The sequence below is a fragment of the Tetrao urogallus genome (genome assembly GCF_951394365.1).
Source record: "Tetrao urogallus genome assembly, chromosome: 6".
Taxonomy (NCBI): Eukaryota; Metazoa; Chordata; class Aves; order Galliformes; family Phasianidae; genus Tetrao; species Tetrao urogallus.
The window spans coordinates 50,667,049-50,685,929 of NC_136819.1; the positions used below are offsets into that span (position 1 = coordinate 50,667,049).

Genomic DNA, 18,881 nt, shown 5'->3' on the forward strand with positions numbered 1-18,881 from the left:
ATAGTGATGTTCAGAATCTGAATGTCCAGTGTAATGATTGCTTAGGTCTGTTTGTTAGACTGTGTAAATAAAAGTTGCCTTTAGCCTTAATTTACAACCACTGTTTTATTATAAACCACCTTTTATTCCATGTATATCAAAATGTTTCCCAACGAAAACACAACTAGAAAACTCTTGAAAGCTTTTTTCTTTTACATTAACTGAAACAGGTCACACCTGGTTGTTGTTTTTTTTGTTTTGTTTTTTAAAGCCACAGAGGTATACCTCGTAAAACAAATCCCAGTGTGCCATGAACTTAGGTCAGAGAATGTTATCACAGACTTCATCTGTATACAAGGACTAAATGCCTCACTTTGCAGCAGCTGTCTGGGGCAGAAGTAGTAGTATAACATAAATCATACTTGTTCCTTCAGTCATAAGTGTCTATGCACAATTGACTTAGAATAATCCTTTTTTTTTTTTTTTTTTAATACAACTGTTTTCCATTTTTATTGAAAGCTTAAGATACGGTTTCATATAATTTACTAAAGTAGTAGAGCCTGCTGTAATCTTGTTTTCTTTATAAGAAATGTGCCTCTTGGACAACGGTTCCTCTAACCTGTGATTGTTGGAGATTTTATCTGCTATAAAAAAGATGCATTGCCAGAAACTTAATCTTTGTAAAGAAGGAAAGTGATGCTTGGCTGTATGAGAAGAACGTCATATTCTCACCCGTTTCTTCACTCAAAAGAACTTGCTTGAGGGGGATTTTCTGGCTTCAAGGTATGCAATGTCAATTGGTAGGAAGCTGATCCAAGTGAAGTCTTAAAATGTTATGCTGTGTGTCTGTAATTTAAAGAAAGTTCCTTAACTCTGAATGTTCTCTATGTCTATACAGTTCAATATAGTGATTGTTTTAATACTTACTAAGAGGATTCTATTATTGAAGCACATTTTCTCCAGAGCCCTGCTGTAGGGAATGCTTTTGTTTTGGAAATGTGAACTCAATAGCCATTGACCTGTTTTTCATATCTAAACATGACATAATTTATTCATGAGGTTTTTCAGCGTGAGTGAAAAGAGGTTTGTTGGCATTAATGAACTAATGATTCCTTTGGAAAATGAAATATTAATGACACTGTAATGGGTTGTGCTGCTTCATACAAAGATGATGATATCATTGGGATTAAAATGCTCACTGAATTGTGGTTCTAATAACTGTGTTAATAGTAAATGATGCTGTCATTAATAGTGTTTGCTGAGGTGAAAATCAGTAGTAGAACACTGTGAAAGCTATTTACTACATAGTACTGTAAAAGATATATGTTTATTAAGAAGTTAGAAAATGATGTGTTTCTTAATGAAAATAAGTTCTTGAAATAGACTTCTTCTGGTGTGTAATGTAGTTCTTCAGGGCTGTACATTAAACTGTATGTTACAACAAGTATGCTTTGATTACAACGTGAATGTGCACTTCAATAAATAATTTTAACTTAAAATGTGGAAGAATTATTGGAGAACATATGGTATCATTGCTGAAGAGCAGTGATCAGATCCCCGGTGTACTGGTAGCTGATAGTCCTATATTGTGACATCCTGCATGTGAGGTCCCTAAGGTATTTTCACACATGCTTAAGTGGGTTGGGGTCAATCAAAAGAACCATTTTCATCTGAGCTGCTCAGTTCTCTTAATGCAGACATTGCCTGCCTGCTGATCCAGCTCAGGAAGTTGACTCACTGCTGCTAAAACTAATCCAAAAAGGAAAGTGTTGGATGTCAGTTGAATTTGTGTTGTCTCATTGTGCAGATGTAAGAATTTTACTAGTGGCAGAAGGGAGATGTGGAAATTTAGATGAAGGGTTTGGATTGCTTCTCAGTCAACTCACAGTGGCTGTGAAATTACTTCCAATCTTAATTCTCTTTTATTGACCTACTCCTTAGTATTGCCTGTGGAAATGCAGCGGGGAGCATCTTCAGTAGTAGAACCACAGCTATAAAACTGTTTTCTGAATATGTATTCTTATGTTGGTCACCCAAAGATAAAGTAATTAGTGTAAATGGATTTTGCTCTGAGCTGCTTGTAGGTGAGGTTCATGCCTTTATGGGATTGACATCATTAAGGTTCTGTGTGGGATGCCAGACCCGTTCATCTAAAGCGTGTTGATGGAGTGAGGCGTTTATCTGGTAGGTAAGTGGTGAGTTTTGATTTAGAATATGTAATAAAACACTGTGAAAAGATGTTGTTAAAAATAATCCATCTGAAACTTTGAGTCTCGTTACCAAAGCCACACGCATTTACTAAGATAATTACATTTTCTGAAATGCTAAAGGCCATATCATTTTTTTTACCAGAGTTGCATTAATTTTAATATTTTTGCTTGACACTGAGCAGTTGCAGCAACGCCAGCTGCTTTCAGATAGTATTGATCATAAATCCTTTATACATCAAAGCAAGAAAGAGGAGCTCCCTTAGACTACTGAAAATAAATCTTTTCTGTGTCTAAAGGTCTGCTACAGTAAGTGAAACCAGTCAAATAGATCAAAGAGTGGCTTTTCAGTGCGCATTTCCTGAGTATAGGAAAAATGCAGAGGAGTGTTCTTATCATTTAGGTATTTAGCTAATCCTGTCAGAAGGAACAGCAGTATTTCTTATTTAGTAGCGTCAGCGTGTGCCTTTTTTTAATCCATCTCCTCGGTAAGTACATAATAAAGCAAAAATGTTTTGCTAATATTCAAGTAATTCTAGATAGTTTGTATTGGGAATGGCTGTGTTCTGAGAATCTTTGGGTGTTTGCTAATCACTGAATTTCTCTACTGAAGCATTAATTTCTGTGGAATGTGAGAGGAGTAGGAAGAATTGTCAAATGGGAATTGACAGGCAGAACAGCTAAAGGTTGGTTTGAAGTGATCCAGCACCCTTAGGTATGACTGACAGGGATCTGAACAGCTTAGAATTTTTGAGATTAAATACAGTTCTTAATTTTATTGGGAATTTTAAAAATAGTGGAAGGAATTGCTGATTAACTGAAAATTGCTAGTGGAAGAAAATTTTGTTCAGAAGTCCAGTTTGTAATATAGAGGCTGACCTGCTCTGGCTCCATTTCAAGGGGACTGTTTTGCATGCAGTGTTCAGTTTCCACTATTGCTAAGCAATCCTGCTATCTTACAGAGCAGTCAGATTTAGCCAAACAAGGACTTACTTTACATCATGCACAGAGCCCAAGGGGCACTTGTTGCATGAAGGCTGGCAGGTTGAAAAGTTTTCAGGAAAAAATACTATTTGTGTGGACCTGTAATATACATGAATTAAGTTTTATATTAGAATGTTACCCTCTGATGGCTGTAATCTGATTAACAGAACATTAAACTCAAAAATATTCAGGTTCAGTTCTTTAAAACAAAAAAAAATAAATATGAATTACTTCTTGAAAGTTTATTTCTTAATTTTCTTATTTCCTAATATGATTTTTAAGAAGATGGAACGTGATCCTCTTGAAATACTCATTAATATTCATTATTGTAGGAATTACTTCTTTGTGCTCTGACTTTGCATTCATTAACGGATTAAGATTAAGTATTCAGAGATTTAGTTGATTGATCTATTCAAGTGGCAGATGCTGTGGAAATGCAGCAGTACTTTTTGTTAGAAGTACTGAAGAAAAAATGACATTATTTGTTTTTGTATGATCTTATTTAAGAGAAATATTTTATAGTACTGCTGCTGTCAAAATCAGAGTTTTAGAAACCGTGCAGATGCACTGAAGACAAAGTCTTTGTTTCTTACAGCTGCTCGTGTTGTCTTAGTGGTACAAGCTGGATACACATTGGATCTCTTTTCTTTCACTCTGAAGGGGAAGGAAGGCACAGTGATTTTTCCCTGCTGATGTACTCTGGTCCTCATCCTTAGGGCTGGTTCAGATGTGTTCTCAGGAGGGCCTGAAATGGCAGGAGACAGCAGGAATGATCGTGAGCATTGCTTGGCTGTTGGGACTGCTGGCGAGCAATGTAAGCATTTAGCATAAAGATGAGCAGTCCTGGAACTACTTTGAATCAGCCGTGAGTGGCAAGAGTTTCCAACAGCCCCCATGCCTGTCAAGAATTGCTGGCGTTCAGCAGTGGTCTGTTCACACAACCGCCTCCAGAGGATCTACGGATATGATTCAGCTGCAGAACTGGCTGTGATAACTTTCATCAGCTGAGCCAGAACACATCAACAGGCAAGATGCAAGTTTCAGAAGCATGAGAAATTCAGGTCGCTGTTCATACCACGTTGTTAAAGAACTTTGTTGACAAATTTTAGCTCCATCTTCGCTTTAAAAGCAAACAAACAAAAAACATCTCACCCCAGAAGATATCCATATGATGATTGATGTATGGCATACATTGGCTGTTTTTAAAGAGGTCCAGAAAAATTACAGATTTTAATGTCTAGAACAATTTGAAAGATTGGAAATCTAGATTCCTTCTCCAACGAATACGTAAGAAAATGTCTTCTGGATGTCTTTTATCTACCAAAATATTGCATATTTAATATAATGTCTGGAAATCCTCCAGTTTCCCTAGGCCTCATGAAATTTTTACCATGAAAAACAGGACAAAATATTAAGCTGACTATGATATGAGTAAATAGCCACAGGTGCTAATTTATGTTGAAGGAGAATTCGGCTCACTTCAAAGAAAAAAATCAGCTCTGCCGTAGGATATTATAGAGCAATTTTAATTGAAAGACAGTAAAAATTAATGCTTTGCTGCTTCTTCCCCAGTGCTGTTGGGGAAAAAAGGGGTATATTTGGTGTGACACCTGGAGACTTGCCAAGCATGCTTAATAGTAACTACAGCATTGCAGCTATACATCCAATTGAATTAAGTTCCGCAGTCATAGAACTGAGTAAACCAGGCTGATGCTAACAGAATCTGACCGAAAGGTAGCTGTTGAACAGGGCATTTTTCCATCTTGGGAAGATTTTTCTCTGTCTTTTGAATCATGAGGTTCTCACTTTCTTTAAAAGCAGCAAAGAATCTTATTATCTAGGGCCTTGAGTCTATAGGCATTATCCAGCCACCACTCAGAACCCAACATTCAGTTTCATCTGTAATTAATAATGTAATTTCAACCTTTAGTTCTTGCATGTATTTACATGTAAATTAGAAAGGCAATCTCAATTATTTACAGTATGAGCTTTGTTATAAGGCACTGCCCATTAGTTTTCATGAGCAAAAAATCAAAGAGAGAGAAGGGAAATCAAATTAACAGCGTTCCAGCCTCCTTGGCTGCAAAGTGAGTGGGTTGGGAAAAGGCAAATGTGTGAACTATCTTTAAAGATACTTAGAGTGCTTTCTGCATCCAGGCATTATAAACGTGGCAGTAATGTTATGGTTTTAGAGTTAATTGTAAGGATGTGGGGCACATTAAATTGCTGCTCACAATAGAACAGTTTACTGGGTGGATTTCTGGTCAGTGTTACATGCTGATGACAGAAGATAGTTCTGTATGAGTCACAAGAGTTTTCAAATATATGGTCATGGTATATTGTTGGCCCTTTGGCTGGTGGTAACAAGCATGACTCTGTATAGGCAATAGATTTCACTTTCGTGGCTAATTTGTTTTTACCAGCTGTTTCCAAATTTCTCATAGTGTTTATTTAGGCATGTTTCAGTTCCTGTTTACAGTATGTTATTTTCAATAACTAGGGCTTGATAAGCTGTGTAAAACTGCACTTACTACTGAAGCAATTCCAATGTATTTTAAGCTTTCACTAAAACATAGGCTTTTAAATATTAGGAAAAAATTTTGTTAGAATATTACAGATTCAGAATCTCGATCACTGCAGGTGGCATGTTCCAGCAATTCCCTGGAATTTCCCCACAGGACTTGTCACCTGATATGGCCGAGTGAACCATGTATGTAACCAAAGTGCTCCTAACAGCCCAGCTGTTTCAGATGATGATGTGTTTTAGAGGACCCTTGTGACATAGATTTATTTTTTTTTCCCCTTGAAAAAAATTACTAAAAGCTCTACTTTCTGTGAACTGAAATATAAACAGCTGGCCACAAAAGACAGAGGTCAAGGAATCCTGCTTTTAATTTCTATCTCCAATTATTTCTTCTCTGAAGCAAAAGTCTAGCCTCAGAATATCTCTGGTGACTGGCATGCTGATGACACAACTACCTTTTCCTTAGCCAGTTTCTGCATGGCTTGCTACTCATCTCAGTTGCATCTAGCCATTGAGACACAAAAAAAACTTTCAGAACATGATCTGATGCAGCAGTATTTGCCAGACTTGATGTTTGTCAATGGATAGCATCCCTTTGCTAGCACTTTTGTATTGGTCTCTTAAACACCAATACACGGATGTATGAGGAATCCCTCTCTTCAGAAAAAGAAATAAACAGCTACGAGGCTAATGTCCTAATGTAGTGAGCATTGAAGTATGGATGGGCTGGGTCAGAGATGGATCCTGTAGAGGTCCTGGGGTGAACTGTGGAAGCCGAGTCCTTGAGATTGTCTGAATCGTGTGGGGAGCTGAGAAGAAGGCACAGAACGGGATTTAAAACCATTCTCCCCCTACCCCTTCTCCTCTGGGGGTACCAAATCCTCCTCTAGACTTTTTGGGGATTGTCTAGATCTGAGTTTTTCAAGAATACTTGCTCTCAGGTAGTTGTGATAGACGAGTCTGTAGAGAAAGAAACAGATGATCCATCGTGTAGGAGTGATTTAGCCCAGTGTTTAAGTCTGAGACTTGACAGCGGTGGTGTTTTTCTATATCATAGTGAACGTACAAAAGTGAAGAGCGTGTCTATGGCATGTCTTTGAACTGAATACGTTTCAGTGGATTTCTCTATGATGTGGAAAGAAAAGGTTACATTAAAGCAGGTTAAAAAAAAAAAAAAAGAATTACAACTTCTGAAACTGAAGCAAAAACTCCTTACAGCACACGCTTGCTGCAGTAAGAGGAAGGCTGCAAGGAGAGTATTCATATCGAAACTACTAGGAATATCATCATTTCTCTTCCTGCACCTGCTCTATTTCCCAGGAGAGAGAGGATGAGGAATGAAATGCTTAGCACAGGCTGTTCTGTTTCCTATTGATTTCTAGAGTGGCTGTGCCCTTCTCCGCCCTATATACTGCATACCATCCATCTAGCCAAAGGCAAATTCACAGAAGCCATTTTCTGCAGAGACATAATGGGTCATTGGCCCAGAAGCTACAGAAATAGATGTCACACAGCAGAGACATTTCCATTCCCCCTTCCCTTGGGGCAAACTGTATTACCATAAATTTCTTGGTCCAGTGCAACTCAGTATGCCTTTGGTTTGAATAGCCTCTTAAGCAAAGCAAAGATGTAAAATGGGCTCCTATTTAAAAATAAATAAATAAATAAAATTGCATTCAACTTTGCCCGGATGCCAAATGCATTTTGTGTAGTTCTATATACAGTATTAGTTAAAGAGGAGAGAAAAGCATTTAAAAGAAGAATTGAAAGGTGGATAAGGGTTTGGCAATTACTACAGTATGTGCAGAAAAGGAATATATCAAGTGAAAGGGAGGTTATTAATAAATCAGAATTAGGAGCCATCATTTTCAATAGCGATCATGGCACAAAATTGTAGCACGTTATGCTCAGGAAAGATGGAGCAAATGGTAGCAGAGAAGGGCAGCTATGATAATCAGGGAGATATAGAATCTTACAAGGCTTCAAGGGTTCAGTTTGTTTAGCCAAGCAAATTGATGGTCAGGAAGGGGAAAGGAATGCCAGGAATGCCAGATCTTCTAGACAGGTGAGTGATGGGAGGACCATCCAGGAGGTTTACCCCGGGAGAAACATCCTTTCTCTGCAATGGTTTAAATAAGTGCAAAAGGGAGGTGTTACATTTGAGGACTTAGAAATGCAAACAGAGAAGAGGGGCTAATCGCTAGCAAGGGAAAACAGATAGAAAAACAACTCAATTTGGCACAGTATCTAAGCGCATGAATTACCCTTGAGACAACACTGGCATGAGGTTCTCAGGCACAGAGGGCAAGATACCCAGTTGTTTTGCAATTCAGTTTCACAGTTATATTAAAAAACAAAAACTACTCGGAGGTCACGCACAGGCATACCCTGAGACTGGCATTTCTTGTGCTTAAGTGTACGCATGTAAGCATCAGAAAAGTGTAAGCATCAGAAAAATCACAAGTTCTTCTTTTTTTAAATGTATATAAGAATCTTTGTGAGAGTAAAATCTTCCTTCCTTCCTTATCTTCATGAAGAAGCACTGGCTTACTAGTACTGAGAAAAGTTTATGTCCCAGTCTGTCCCTCTGCTTAATGTTGGCTGGAAAGAAGAATGTCTTTTCTTAGAAGACAGAGCAATTGCTGGTTGGATGGAGGGGTACGTAAAGGCCAGTGCAGTCCCCTGTAGAGGCTGAAACCCACTTGCATGCAATGAATGAAGGTTCCAATCTAATTAACATCAAAAACTCTCTACTGCCAATCCTTAACCTGCTGGGAATTCAGATGCTTGAAAGTGCAATCTTGGGATATACTGATTCATACGGCATGGAGCATTGTAATTTGTCGAAGGCTAGGATTCTTAACTCCTTGATCATTTATTACGTTGAAGATCACAGAGGAAATTGGAATACATAAATATAGCTGTGTTGCTGAAGTTGTTCGATATTTTTCTTTATAGCTGCATTCATTGGCAGGAAAATTGTGTATCAGTTTCTAGCATTCATCTGATTAACTGTGTTAGCTGAGGTTCTTATGTGCTAGTTGTTTCATTTTGTTTCTTAAAAAAAAAAAATGTTTTGGAGCTAACTGAATGACTTTTTAAACCTTCAGTATCTTTCGGATTTTAACAATAGCACTCCTCTGTAATAATGATGGGATGAAAAGAATTCTGGGTAGCAAAATGTTAATGTCCACAGCAAGCATCCTGCTCTCTTTAAAAAAAAACTAAAAGAAATTGACTACTGAAATGGCCTGTTAGAGCTGGATTACACTGCAGGCTTTATTTTCTTGTTATTTCACTGTGGACAGAGAATGTCAGGGAGAAACATGCTGGCTTTCATTTGTTGCACTTTCCAGAAATCCTTGTGACTGAAAAAAGAGAATTCACTTCCATGTAAATGAAGCTTATTGACTTTGGAAGGAGGATTGTGATCAGTGTTTATTTTACTTAGTACTTTAATGCCATGCCCAACAGTGGGTTTCCTATGGCACGTTCAGGCATCTTGACCACGACAGTGAGTCATGTCGAACAAAATATGGTCCTTCTACTCCCGAGTGCCTGAATTCCATCCTAACAAGGTTGCTCTGCATGCAGTAATTTGCAAATCTGTACAAAGGAGTTAGGCTAATGCTGTCTGCAGCTGAGTACTTGACACTTTTGGTCTTGAGCCTTGATTTTTATGTTTCCTGTTCTTCATAAAGGACATTCTTGTAGGAAATATAAACTAAAAACATATGCAACTGTCAAGTGATAGTGATGAAAAGCCAGACAGGTTGCTGAATCTGGCCTTTCAATATTTATTATTACCAGGATGCTTTTAAACAGCACTTTAGCAGCAACTGAAATTATTCCAATGAAATGCTTTATGGTAGCCCATATTTATAGAATGAAGTCATAGATATTATAGACTGTAAATTTAGTCTTAAAAACCTTTTGTCTCTTTTGGCAGAAGGATCTTCTAAGGCAAGAGGATATAACAGCAATAGTAAAATAAAGTGACCTACACTTCATAAATGAATCTGAACTTTTTTGCAGAGGCTTGCTCTGATTGTGGATGTCAGTCAAACTGAATCTTGATTTGCTGTGTGAATTTCTCACACTTGCACTTCAAAATATAAGAGCTTTTTCTGCTGCATAAGCTGAACTGTTTGATTTGCTCCGTCCCAATGCAAATTCCAAACTCTTTTATGGGAGAGGAGGGGAATGGGTATATTGAGAATAAAGAATTCAGAATTATAAATAACATATTTGGGGATTTTACTTTAATACCCACTTGGGTGACTGCAGAAAACAATAGTGACCTCGTTGAACAAAGAATATTTTAGAGACAGTATGTCTAGGTCACTTCATCCTAAAAACAGGGCACACAGTGTAACTAGTTTCCTGGGACAAGACAAATGTGGGCAGCAGACAGCTTTTCTGCTGGAAGAATGCAGGTAGCTTATGGAGAAGGAACAAGAAAAACAAGATCCAGCTGGAGAGAAATGATGATATTTCGGGTCAGGCAGAAGCTTGAGAAGAGACAGTCTCCTGTGTCTATTCCTCTTTGTGTGTCATATCCAGAGGTAAGCAATACTGCACATTAGTTCCTCTGCAATAAGCAGCCTTGCTGCACGATGCAGCTTGTAGTGTGTGCTGCTTATGTGCAAAATTGCAAGCATGCATATACATCATTTGGCAGCATATTATGAATCAGGGTCAAAGCTGGAGTAGGTGCTTTGTTCAAGAGATACTCATTTCCCTGGGGTAAGCAGCTAATTGCAGGAAATCTTTGAAAGCAAATGTGTGATAGGAAGAAAGCAATGAATATTGTTTATTCAAAAGACAGGAGGGGTTCCTTTGAATCAGTTCTCTTGCATAATCATGTAATTAGGGCATGTTCTATTTTTAATTAAACCTTTTGCATATTCATGAAAATTCTCTGAACTTGTGGACCAACTGACATAACTCTTCGTTTTAAAAACATGCATATAAAGGAATGCTTTTTCATTTTGTCCCCTTTCATATTACTTTCAGACACCTACTTACCACAATTACACATAGTTGGCCAGGCCACTGCCTGGACTTCCCTGTCAATACTACAGTGCCCTTGGCTTTTCAAACCCCACAGGGATTCTCTGCTCATGCATTCTGCAGCCTATCCATTTTTTCCTCACTTTGTTTTGCTGGGCTCCTCTGACTACAGCATGAGTTGTGATTCCTTCTTCCATTTTTCTTTTAGGAATCCTGCCTTCTCACCCCTGCCATTCTGTAGAATTGTTTGATTGTTTCTTTGCAGACAAACAGACGTTAGCATAGCTTCCCTTGTGTATTTCAGAATTCACCGTGCAGGTGAGGCTGCGCATTCTGATTCACCACTACATCTCCATATTTCCATAAGCTTATGATTCATATCTCTATGTACTGCAGGAGTTACACAGCGTTCAGATGATAATGCACCTTAATATTGTCTAGACATTAATAACACTTTTATAAAGTTAGGCTGTCACTGTTCCCCGATGATTCCCAACGTATGTGGCAGTGCTCTGTCATATTTAATGGCATTGTTCATCTCAGAACTCCTGTTTCTTCCACCTTTCTTCATTTCAGTGATTAACATGCACTCAATGGAACATAGATAAAATAGTGACCAGGAGGAGGCTCAGGGAGATCTTATTGCTCTCTGTAACTACCTGAAGGGAGGCTGTAGTGAGCTAGGGGTCGGCCTCTTCTCTTGTGTAACTGGTGATAGAAACTAGAGGGAATGGCTTCAAGCTGCGCCAGGGGAGATTTAGACTGGACGTTAGGAAATACTAGTTTTCTGAAAGAGCGGTCAGGCACTGGAGCCTGCTGCCCACGGATGTAGTGGAGGTGTTCAAGGAACGTTTGGATTTGTGCTGAGGAACATGGTTTAGCGAGTGCTACTGGTGACAGGTGGATGGTTGGACTGGATGATGTTGAAGGTCCTTTCCACTGTGATTCTGTGAAGAGCAGGAGTGAAGTTAGAAGCTGCAAAGATTTAATTCTTGCAGCAACATCACTGAGTTCCCACGAAACTCTTCCATGTTACACTACACCTGTCAGACAGCAGGGTTCTTTGGGGCGGCTCGGCGTGCACGAAGACAAGGATGCTGACAAGTACTAACAGCACAGAGCGGCACCCAGCCCTCACCTCAGCGTTTGCGCTCCAGCTTTAGCCTAAGCCCCTCTCCCCAGGCAGCCCCAGGGCCGCCAGAGCCCCTCCTCACGTCCTTCCCCTCCGGTCGGACGCAGGCAGCCATGGCGGCGGCGCTTAGGGGAGGCAGCGGACGGCTGCCATGACATCACACGGGCGGGGGGAGCGGCGGGAAAGGAGGGCGCGCCGGGGCTGCTGGGATAGGGAGGGCGGCCGCCATGTCAGGCGGGGCGGGGCGGGCGGAGCGCAGGGCGGGGCTGGGCGGGGCGCGGCGGTAGCGGCCGGGGCGGCGGCCGCCTGCAGCTGTCAGCGCCCGCTCCTCGGGGGCCGGGTCGGGCCCGTCAGCTCCTCGCGGGAAGCACCGAAGGCACGGCGGCGCCCGCTCTCTTTCTCCCCCCCAACAATCCTTTTCCTTCCGCCCGCCCGTCGCTGACATCCTCCACTGGCCGCCTCCTCTCCCTGGGCTGCGCGGCCCCCGCCGCCTCAGCGAGCGCTGCGCACATCCGAGCCTGCAGCACCGAGCGGTGAGCGGGGGACGGCGGGCGGGCGGGTCGGGGCTTTCCTCTTCCATCTTCGCCTTTCTCCTCCCTCCCGTTTCTCAGACAACAAAAGGCTGCGCCGGCAGGCTGCGCCCCGCTGACAGCTCCGTCACCGTGCTCAGGCGACCCCGCAGCGCCGCGCGCTTTGTCCCCCCGCGGGGCTGCGGCGCCGCCGGCACCGCCCAGGGGAGAGCGGGCCGGGGCTGAGCGAGGGCGCTGCGTGGGACCGCCGCACGGCGCGGCGGGGCGGTGTGAAATGGTGGAAGGAAGGAAGGAAGGAAGGAAGGAAGGCGGGGACGGCGCTGCTCGGGCTGCGGGTCGCCGTGCCGTGCTCCAAGAAGGTCCTCTGGCATCCTTGTGTAAAGTTAAAGGAGGTAAATCGGTAGGGGCGAGATAACGCTCATGCCTGACTGACCTCTTTAGTGCTGTCTTTTGGGCAGAGGTGAATGAGGAAGGTGTTTTATCCTTCTGGCTTTCTGCTGGTTTAGCTAGCGAGGTGTCAGGTCGGTACAGCTGCACAGCCCTTGTGCGTAAGCGCAGACCGGGGCACCGCGCCTCCTCCCTGCGTGCTGAGCGGGGAGCAGCCCGCTGCCATGGCCGGGGCGGCACCACCCAGATGGACGCCGCTGGGAGCCTCTGCTCCATCCGTCAGGTGCTTCTACGCCTTGCTTTTTTCTCCACGAAAGATTTCCTTCGGTGTATCCGACTTCATTGTACCAGCAGTGTTCGGGTACATGATCAGAAAGCAAAAGGAGCTGGGGAAAAAAAAGTGAAAGTTTGTTCTTATAGTCCGCTTTAAACAACAGAATGCTGAGCAAATGTCACTCGTGGTTTTTTTTTTTTGTTTGTTTTGTTTTTTTTGTAGTCCTGCATTAAAACGCCTTGAACGAGGAATCTTAAAATGTTATTTTTGTGTTGCAAATGGCAGAAGGTTTGGTAACAATTACTCTGGGAAGCAATTGTCTGTTCCACTTCCCTTCTGTGTTTGCACTTCTCTGAAATAGGAAACATGCCCAAAGGGTGTGCATTGGAAAGCTAGAAAGGAACCTTCGAGATTTACAAAAAAAAAAATAAAAAAAAAATATCAAAACCTTTTTGAATTCAGAATGGATTTCAAACTGCTCTAAAAATGGCTTTACTTTAATTGATTATGAATTCCAAAGCTTCAGCAAAACACGATAGAGGATATTATAACCCTGGGATTATAGAGACAATTGAAAGGAACACATTCAGCATTTACTGGAAGCAGAGAGAAAACTGATCTCTGCGCTGATTCTGAGCAGAAGGCCTTGTATTTTGTAGGGGGTTGCCGTGATTTTTTGAGTTTTCTTTGTGAACACATGGTTTAAGATAACCTTTTTGTGACATTTTCAAAAATGTAGAAAACTGCAATTCCAATTAGGTGAGCACTTAATGCAAAACCGGGTAGCAGAGTGCAGAGCACTGAAATGGGCAGTTAGTGAAGTCACACAACAATGCGGTATCACTTCTGCATCGTGTTGCAGTTGAAGTTTGGCAGCCTTTCTGTTTCTGATGGGTGGAAATCGAAATGGACACTTGCACTAAAGAGAAATTCTAACAACAGTGTCAGTCTGGTCTCCATTCATTTTCTAATCAAAGAAAAAAGAAAACACAAAGTTGTAAGTAATTTTAAAAGAAAATAATGCTATCCCCTAAACGTCTCAAAGTTGCTTCATTTGCTGCTCAGTACATTATTGGGATGTGCCAACAATGCATTATTAGTGAAACTAATTTTAAAAAGCCTTTGCTCAACGAAAGAAGAATAGTGCATAGAAATGTGAATGAAATTTGTGAAAGTCTACTAAATGTTTTGACATACAGTAATCAAAATACTGCTTGAAGGGTGCATAAGGGTTATGAAAGCAATTGCTGCTTGCTCTTTATGAGGAATTTACCATAACTAGGTCAGAAAACCCTCACCTGTGTGCTACCCATAGGCTGTGTACATTTAAACACAGAGAGAGATCTGTTTAAAATAGGTACAGACATACCTACCTATGTCTCTTAATTAGGAGCTTGGGGAGATGCTGAACCCTCCTGCTCTGTGCTGAGTCCACGTAATGCAGCTTCTGTTTCTCTTGAGACATGTGGGCTCATGCAGTTTACTCTTTCATCTCTTACTCTGCTCAGTATCTCTGGAAGACGTGTAAGTTGGTTTATTCTGGTATTAGCAGCTTCTTTCCAGATGATTATTTTAAAACTCAATTAAGTATACAAATAACTTTTAAAGTACTGTTTTCCTAAAGGGATTAAAAATGAGCGTGGGTACATTCAAAGAAGCAAAAGGTGTTTTTGCACTTAATGTTGAACAGTGTAGTAGCAAAGACAAAGGCAAGCATACCGGGTTTATTTAAAGAAACCTTTTGCTGCCCATGTGCCTCAAGGTATAGCTCAGCATGACACATTCGTCATAAAGGTGGGATCTGACCAATTCCATCATCGTTGCAATAGAAGTTACAAGCATTTCTCGTAGCACAATCTGCATAACACTTTGTATTTTCCAAGTATTTTCTCCTATGAAAACACTGACCAAAGTTTAGAAAAAAATGTTTCTTTGAGATGTTAACTGTTGTTTTCCTTACAACAAAATCGTTGGGCATGTAATGTCTAATCTGTACTTCCTGGTAACCAAGTACTAGTGGAAGGCAAAGTGTTTATTTTAAAAAGAAGCATTTTGACCTCAAAATAGAGCCAGTTATATCCTGAGTCATGCTCAGCTTGAGGTAGCGAGGCTCTCCCGGTCGTTTCTTTAGTGGAACGTTTTCCTGTCTAATAGCAGGCTGTAGAAATAAGTGTGGTTCCTTTGAAAAAATACTTACCAGTCCCCACAATCAATAAAAGCCAGACCAGAAAGCAGGCGCTCGTGCTGGCTCAGATTTGCTGAGATGCGTTTGTTGCTTTGACTTAGGGGATTTGAAGCAGGCACTTTGTTAGAGGGCAAGAGCCAGAATTACAGGTCCTTTCAGTGATGCAGGATTTGTTTCCACAGGGTTGTGTTTGAGGTGCTTTGACAGATAGTGCTGTGCTTGTTTTGGAAGATGTTTTTTGTAGCAGACAGTTAATATAATGCATAATGACAGGCCGTGGCTGATAGGCAGGCATGAGTACCTAAAATGTATTTGGGTACATGAACAAAGAAATGGTATTCAAAGGACAAACACTGAAGCACAGTTAATGCTTAGTTTCTTTATACAATATAAAATTAGCATATCTAATCTCTGATACTTGATAGTTTCTACAGATTGAGTCAGCTAAGAAGACAGATGCAAGTAATAGTATCTGTCTGTTGATTTAATCATGGTTTGATTCTCTGAATCCAGCTTATCTCCCTTGGGTTCTGCTGTTCAGCTCTTTTCAGTGCCCTCAGAAGCAATCTTTACCCTGAAAGCTGCTTTGACCTGCAGGTGGAATTAAATTGAATTTATTTTTTCAAATAATTACTATTGCTCTTTTTTTCTTCCTGTTTTCTTTTCTCTCTCCTAAATTAGGAAGCATGTAGTCTTCTATTCTGAGTGTGCTTTCCACATTCTACTTAAACACAGATTTTTTTGCATGGTTTCTCAGTATCATGCCTTGATTACACTCAAATATCTTTGTCAGGTTACCCTAAAACAGAACAGTTTCCTAGTTTGATTCTTTGTAAATATCTGCCATAAAACCCATGAATCACTTTAAGGTGGTGTTTCTGTGCTTACATCAGAACCATAGCTGACTTTATTATATTCCAAAGTGAAGAGAGTGAAGGATGTAACCAGTCTAGTCAGTTACACAGCTTCCTTGTAGGTGGGCAGGGTGGGGTGGTGGCTCACTGCAGCCTAATCGCTCTGTGAGCACAACCCTGTGTTTATTTGCACGCACCCCAGAAAACCATTTTAAAAGTTAATGATGCACTGATTTACATTCAGAAGGTCAAGAAGTGTCAGATGCATTTTTCCGACATATATTATTTTCTGACAGTTAATATCTGCTTTTCTTACAATATGTTTTGTGTATATCCTAGGAATCAGAGTTGTATCTAAAAATCAGTCCATTTAAATGACAATACCTAGCATGTCAGGATGATCAGATAACAGGCTGTATATCAGTATATCATAGTTCTGGGTATTTTGTATACATACGCTCTATTTTGTATACATAGACTGATGAACTGTTTCTTGTATCCTGTGCTGCCATCCCTCTCAGCAGTACATTACTGCTAATGTTCATAGAGTTCTAATACTGTGCTTTGTCTAGAAACAGCACCAGTAGGTAAATATTACCAAAAGATGAAGGGCAGTGTGCTGGTATGTGTGTGTGCCATTCCCCTGAGAGGGGGAGGTGGCTTTCAGCTCCAGGGGACCGCAGTAATCGTGTTCCTGCGGTGCATCCTGAGTGTGCTCCTTTCCAGCTGAGGTAGCTGGGTGATCTGCAAAGCATGCCATGTGGGTTTATGGGCTGATGGGAGAGGGAGGTGTGTTCTGTGTTGGGGAGAGGAGAGGAGGGTCCCTTTTTTTCTTTTTTCTTTCCTGTATAGCATATTGTGCTTCAGATGGAGTGTTTCTGTGGATGTTCTTTTGTCAAACAGTGTCAGGCTGTATCACGTAGGAAAGCCACAGCTGTATCCTCCAACTTGTGCAGCTTCCATTTCAGAGAGGCAGCTGTTACTCCTCCATCACTCATCTCTGTTGGCTTTAACATGTCATTTGTTCAGTGGTTAAATTAGATGTGTCCCCCAAGTGTTTTGAGGGAGAAGCAGCATTATTTCTTCCCCACCGATCAGTGCTGTGTGTATCTGGATTAGCACAGGTGGTGGGATGGTAAGAAGAGGTTGGAGCAGGAGATGGGGAGGCAGCAGCCTCGTAAACTATTTCTGCTGACAGAAAAGTAATATACAAGTGTCTAAGGTTATAGCTGAGAGTCTCTTGAGTCTCAGGGCTGGTTTATGTAGAACCACACTCTTGCCACATGTTCTGTATCCTCATTCTGTTAACATGGAAACAGCACAGGGAAATAGATACGTTTTGGCTGGGTTTAAGCCCCGAGCCTGTTATTTTTCTCTCTCACCTTTGTCTGCAAGATAACACAGTGAAAGGAGCAGGTCTTTGGTTTGTTATGGACAGGTATGCTTGTGCTGCTGTAGCAGGAGGATGTGAGTGAGATGTCTGGCTGCGCGTGGAGCACTGCCAGCTTTTTGTCTCCAGCCATTACCTCAGTGACTGAATGCCCGTGGTCTGCACCAGATACCTGACAGCCGTTTCTCTCTCTGAAGACTCTCTCATATAAGGCAGTAATGGATGGGAGATCTAAGAATGCACTATTGTTTATGATTTCTGTGGATGTACTGCTGTACTGAAATATGGAGTGGTGCAGGAGCTGTGATGGTGTTTGTCAGTATGCCAGCATGGGACAGTGACCCAGAAGTCTCACTAGAATGACTCCTTAGGAAGAAGTGTCAATTTTGAGGTATGCCTTGGGAAGATTTAGTGTGTGAAAATGTGGTCACTGTGTCAATGTAAGGCAGAATCATATTTAACAGAGAGGATGTGGTGCAGCTGTATTCTGCTCTTGGAGTGCTTGGAACACAGACCTCCTCCTGTCCTTGGTGGTTGTTCCTGGTGGCTTAAGACATCACCCATAGAAGACAAATAAGGTTCTGTTATGGTAGTGGTAGCTGTATTAGCCAGATGGCCTCATTTCTCAAAATTTGTTTTCTACAAGTCACCTTTTGGAAAGGCAAGAGGCACCAACGGTGACTTTGTCTTCACATCCAGTGTTGCTGTTCCTGTGATGCCCCATCTCTGGAGGTATCCAAGGCCAGGCTGGGTGGGGCCCTGGGCAGCTGGAGCTGGGGGGAGCAGCCAGCCCATGGCAGGGGTTGGGGCTGGGTGGGCTTTGAGGTTTCTTCCAGCCTAAGCCATTCTACTTGATTACATCTCCTTTCCGTTGCTCAGGAAAGAGGTAAGTCTTTCTTAGTAGCAATTTCTCTTACAGTACTTTCTAGTTAAAATTATATGCCGTATGTTGCTTTTAGAGCAAATTTGCTGTTAGAATAAGACTTAGAAATTAACACAAGTTTTGAGTCTGTGCAGCATGCAGGTAGAGAGTAAAGATGCCCAGCATATTTGTAAAAGCAGCAGTCAGGGAGGTTTGAATTACACTGCCTGCTTGTCATTTGTGCAGCCACTGAATCTGTTTCTTAATTCCCCACCCAGTTGTTGTGCTAACAAATGGCCAGGAAATATGCTGGATGAGTTTGTTTCTTCCTTTTTTATTTTTCCATGTCGCTCTTCTCTGCTAGTGTGGCTGTGCTTGGTGCAATGCTAGAAAATGTGTGATAGTTTGTTTCTAGTGGCACGGCTGTTTTAGGATGTGACTGTTCTGCCATCCTAGGTACAGGATTGCTTTCAAATCAGTTTTATCCAAATGCAATGGTTTTAAATATAAGGTTAAAGTCCTGAAGGAGCACTGAGTGCTCTAGCAATCATGGAGATAAA

At 41.3% G+C, this 18,881-nt stretch overlaps 1 protein-coding gene across 2 annotated transcripts in view; it reads left to right on the top strand.

The window, feature by feature from the left end:
* KLC1 (kinesin light chain 1) overlaps positions 1-18,881 on the top strand; it is a gene marked incomplete at both ends in the record, with an annotated part of 57,575 nt that overhangs the window by 6,521 nt on the left and 32,173 nt on the right. Inside the window, one exon of one of the 2 annotated variants that reach the window (XM_079536981.1) lies at positions 10,027-10,226. The exons of the other annotated variant lie outside the window; for it this stretch is intronic. Coding sequence (XP_079393107.1) covers positions 10,092-10,226 — 135 coding nt within the window. Of the gene's footprint in view, positions 1-10,026; positions 10,227-18,881 lie in introns of those variants that run through there. 2 annotated transcript variants of the gene reach the window in all.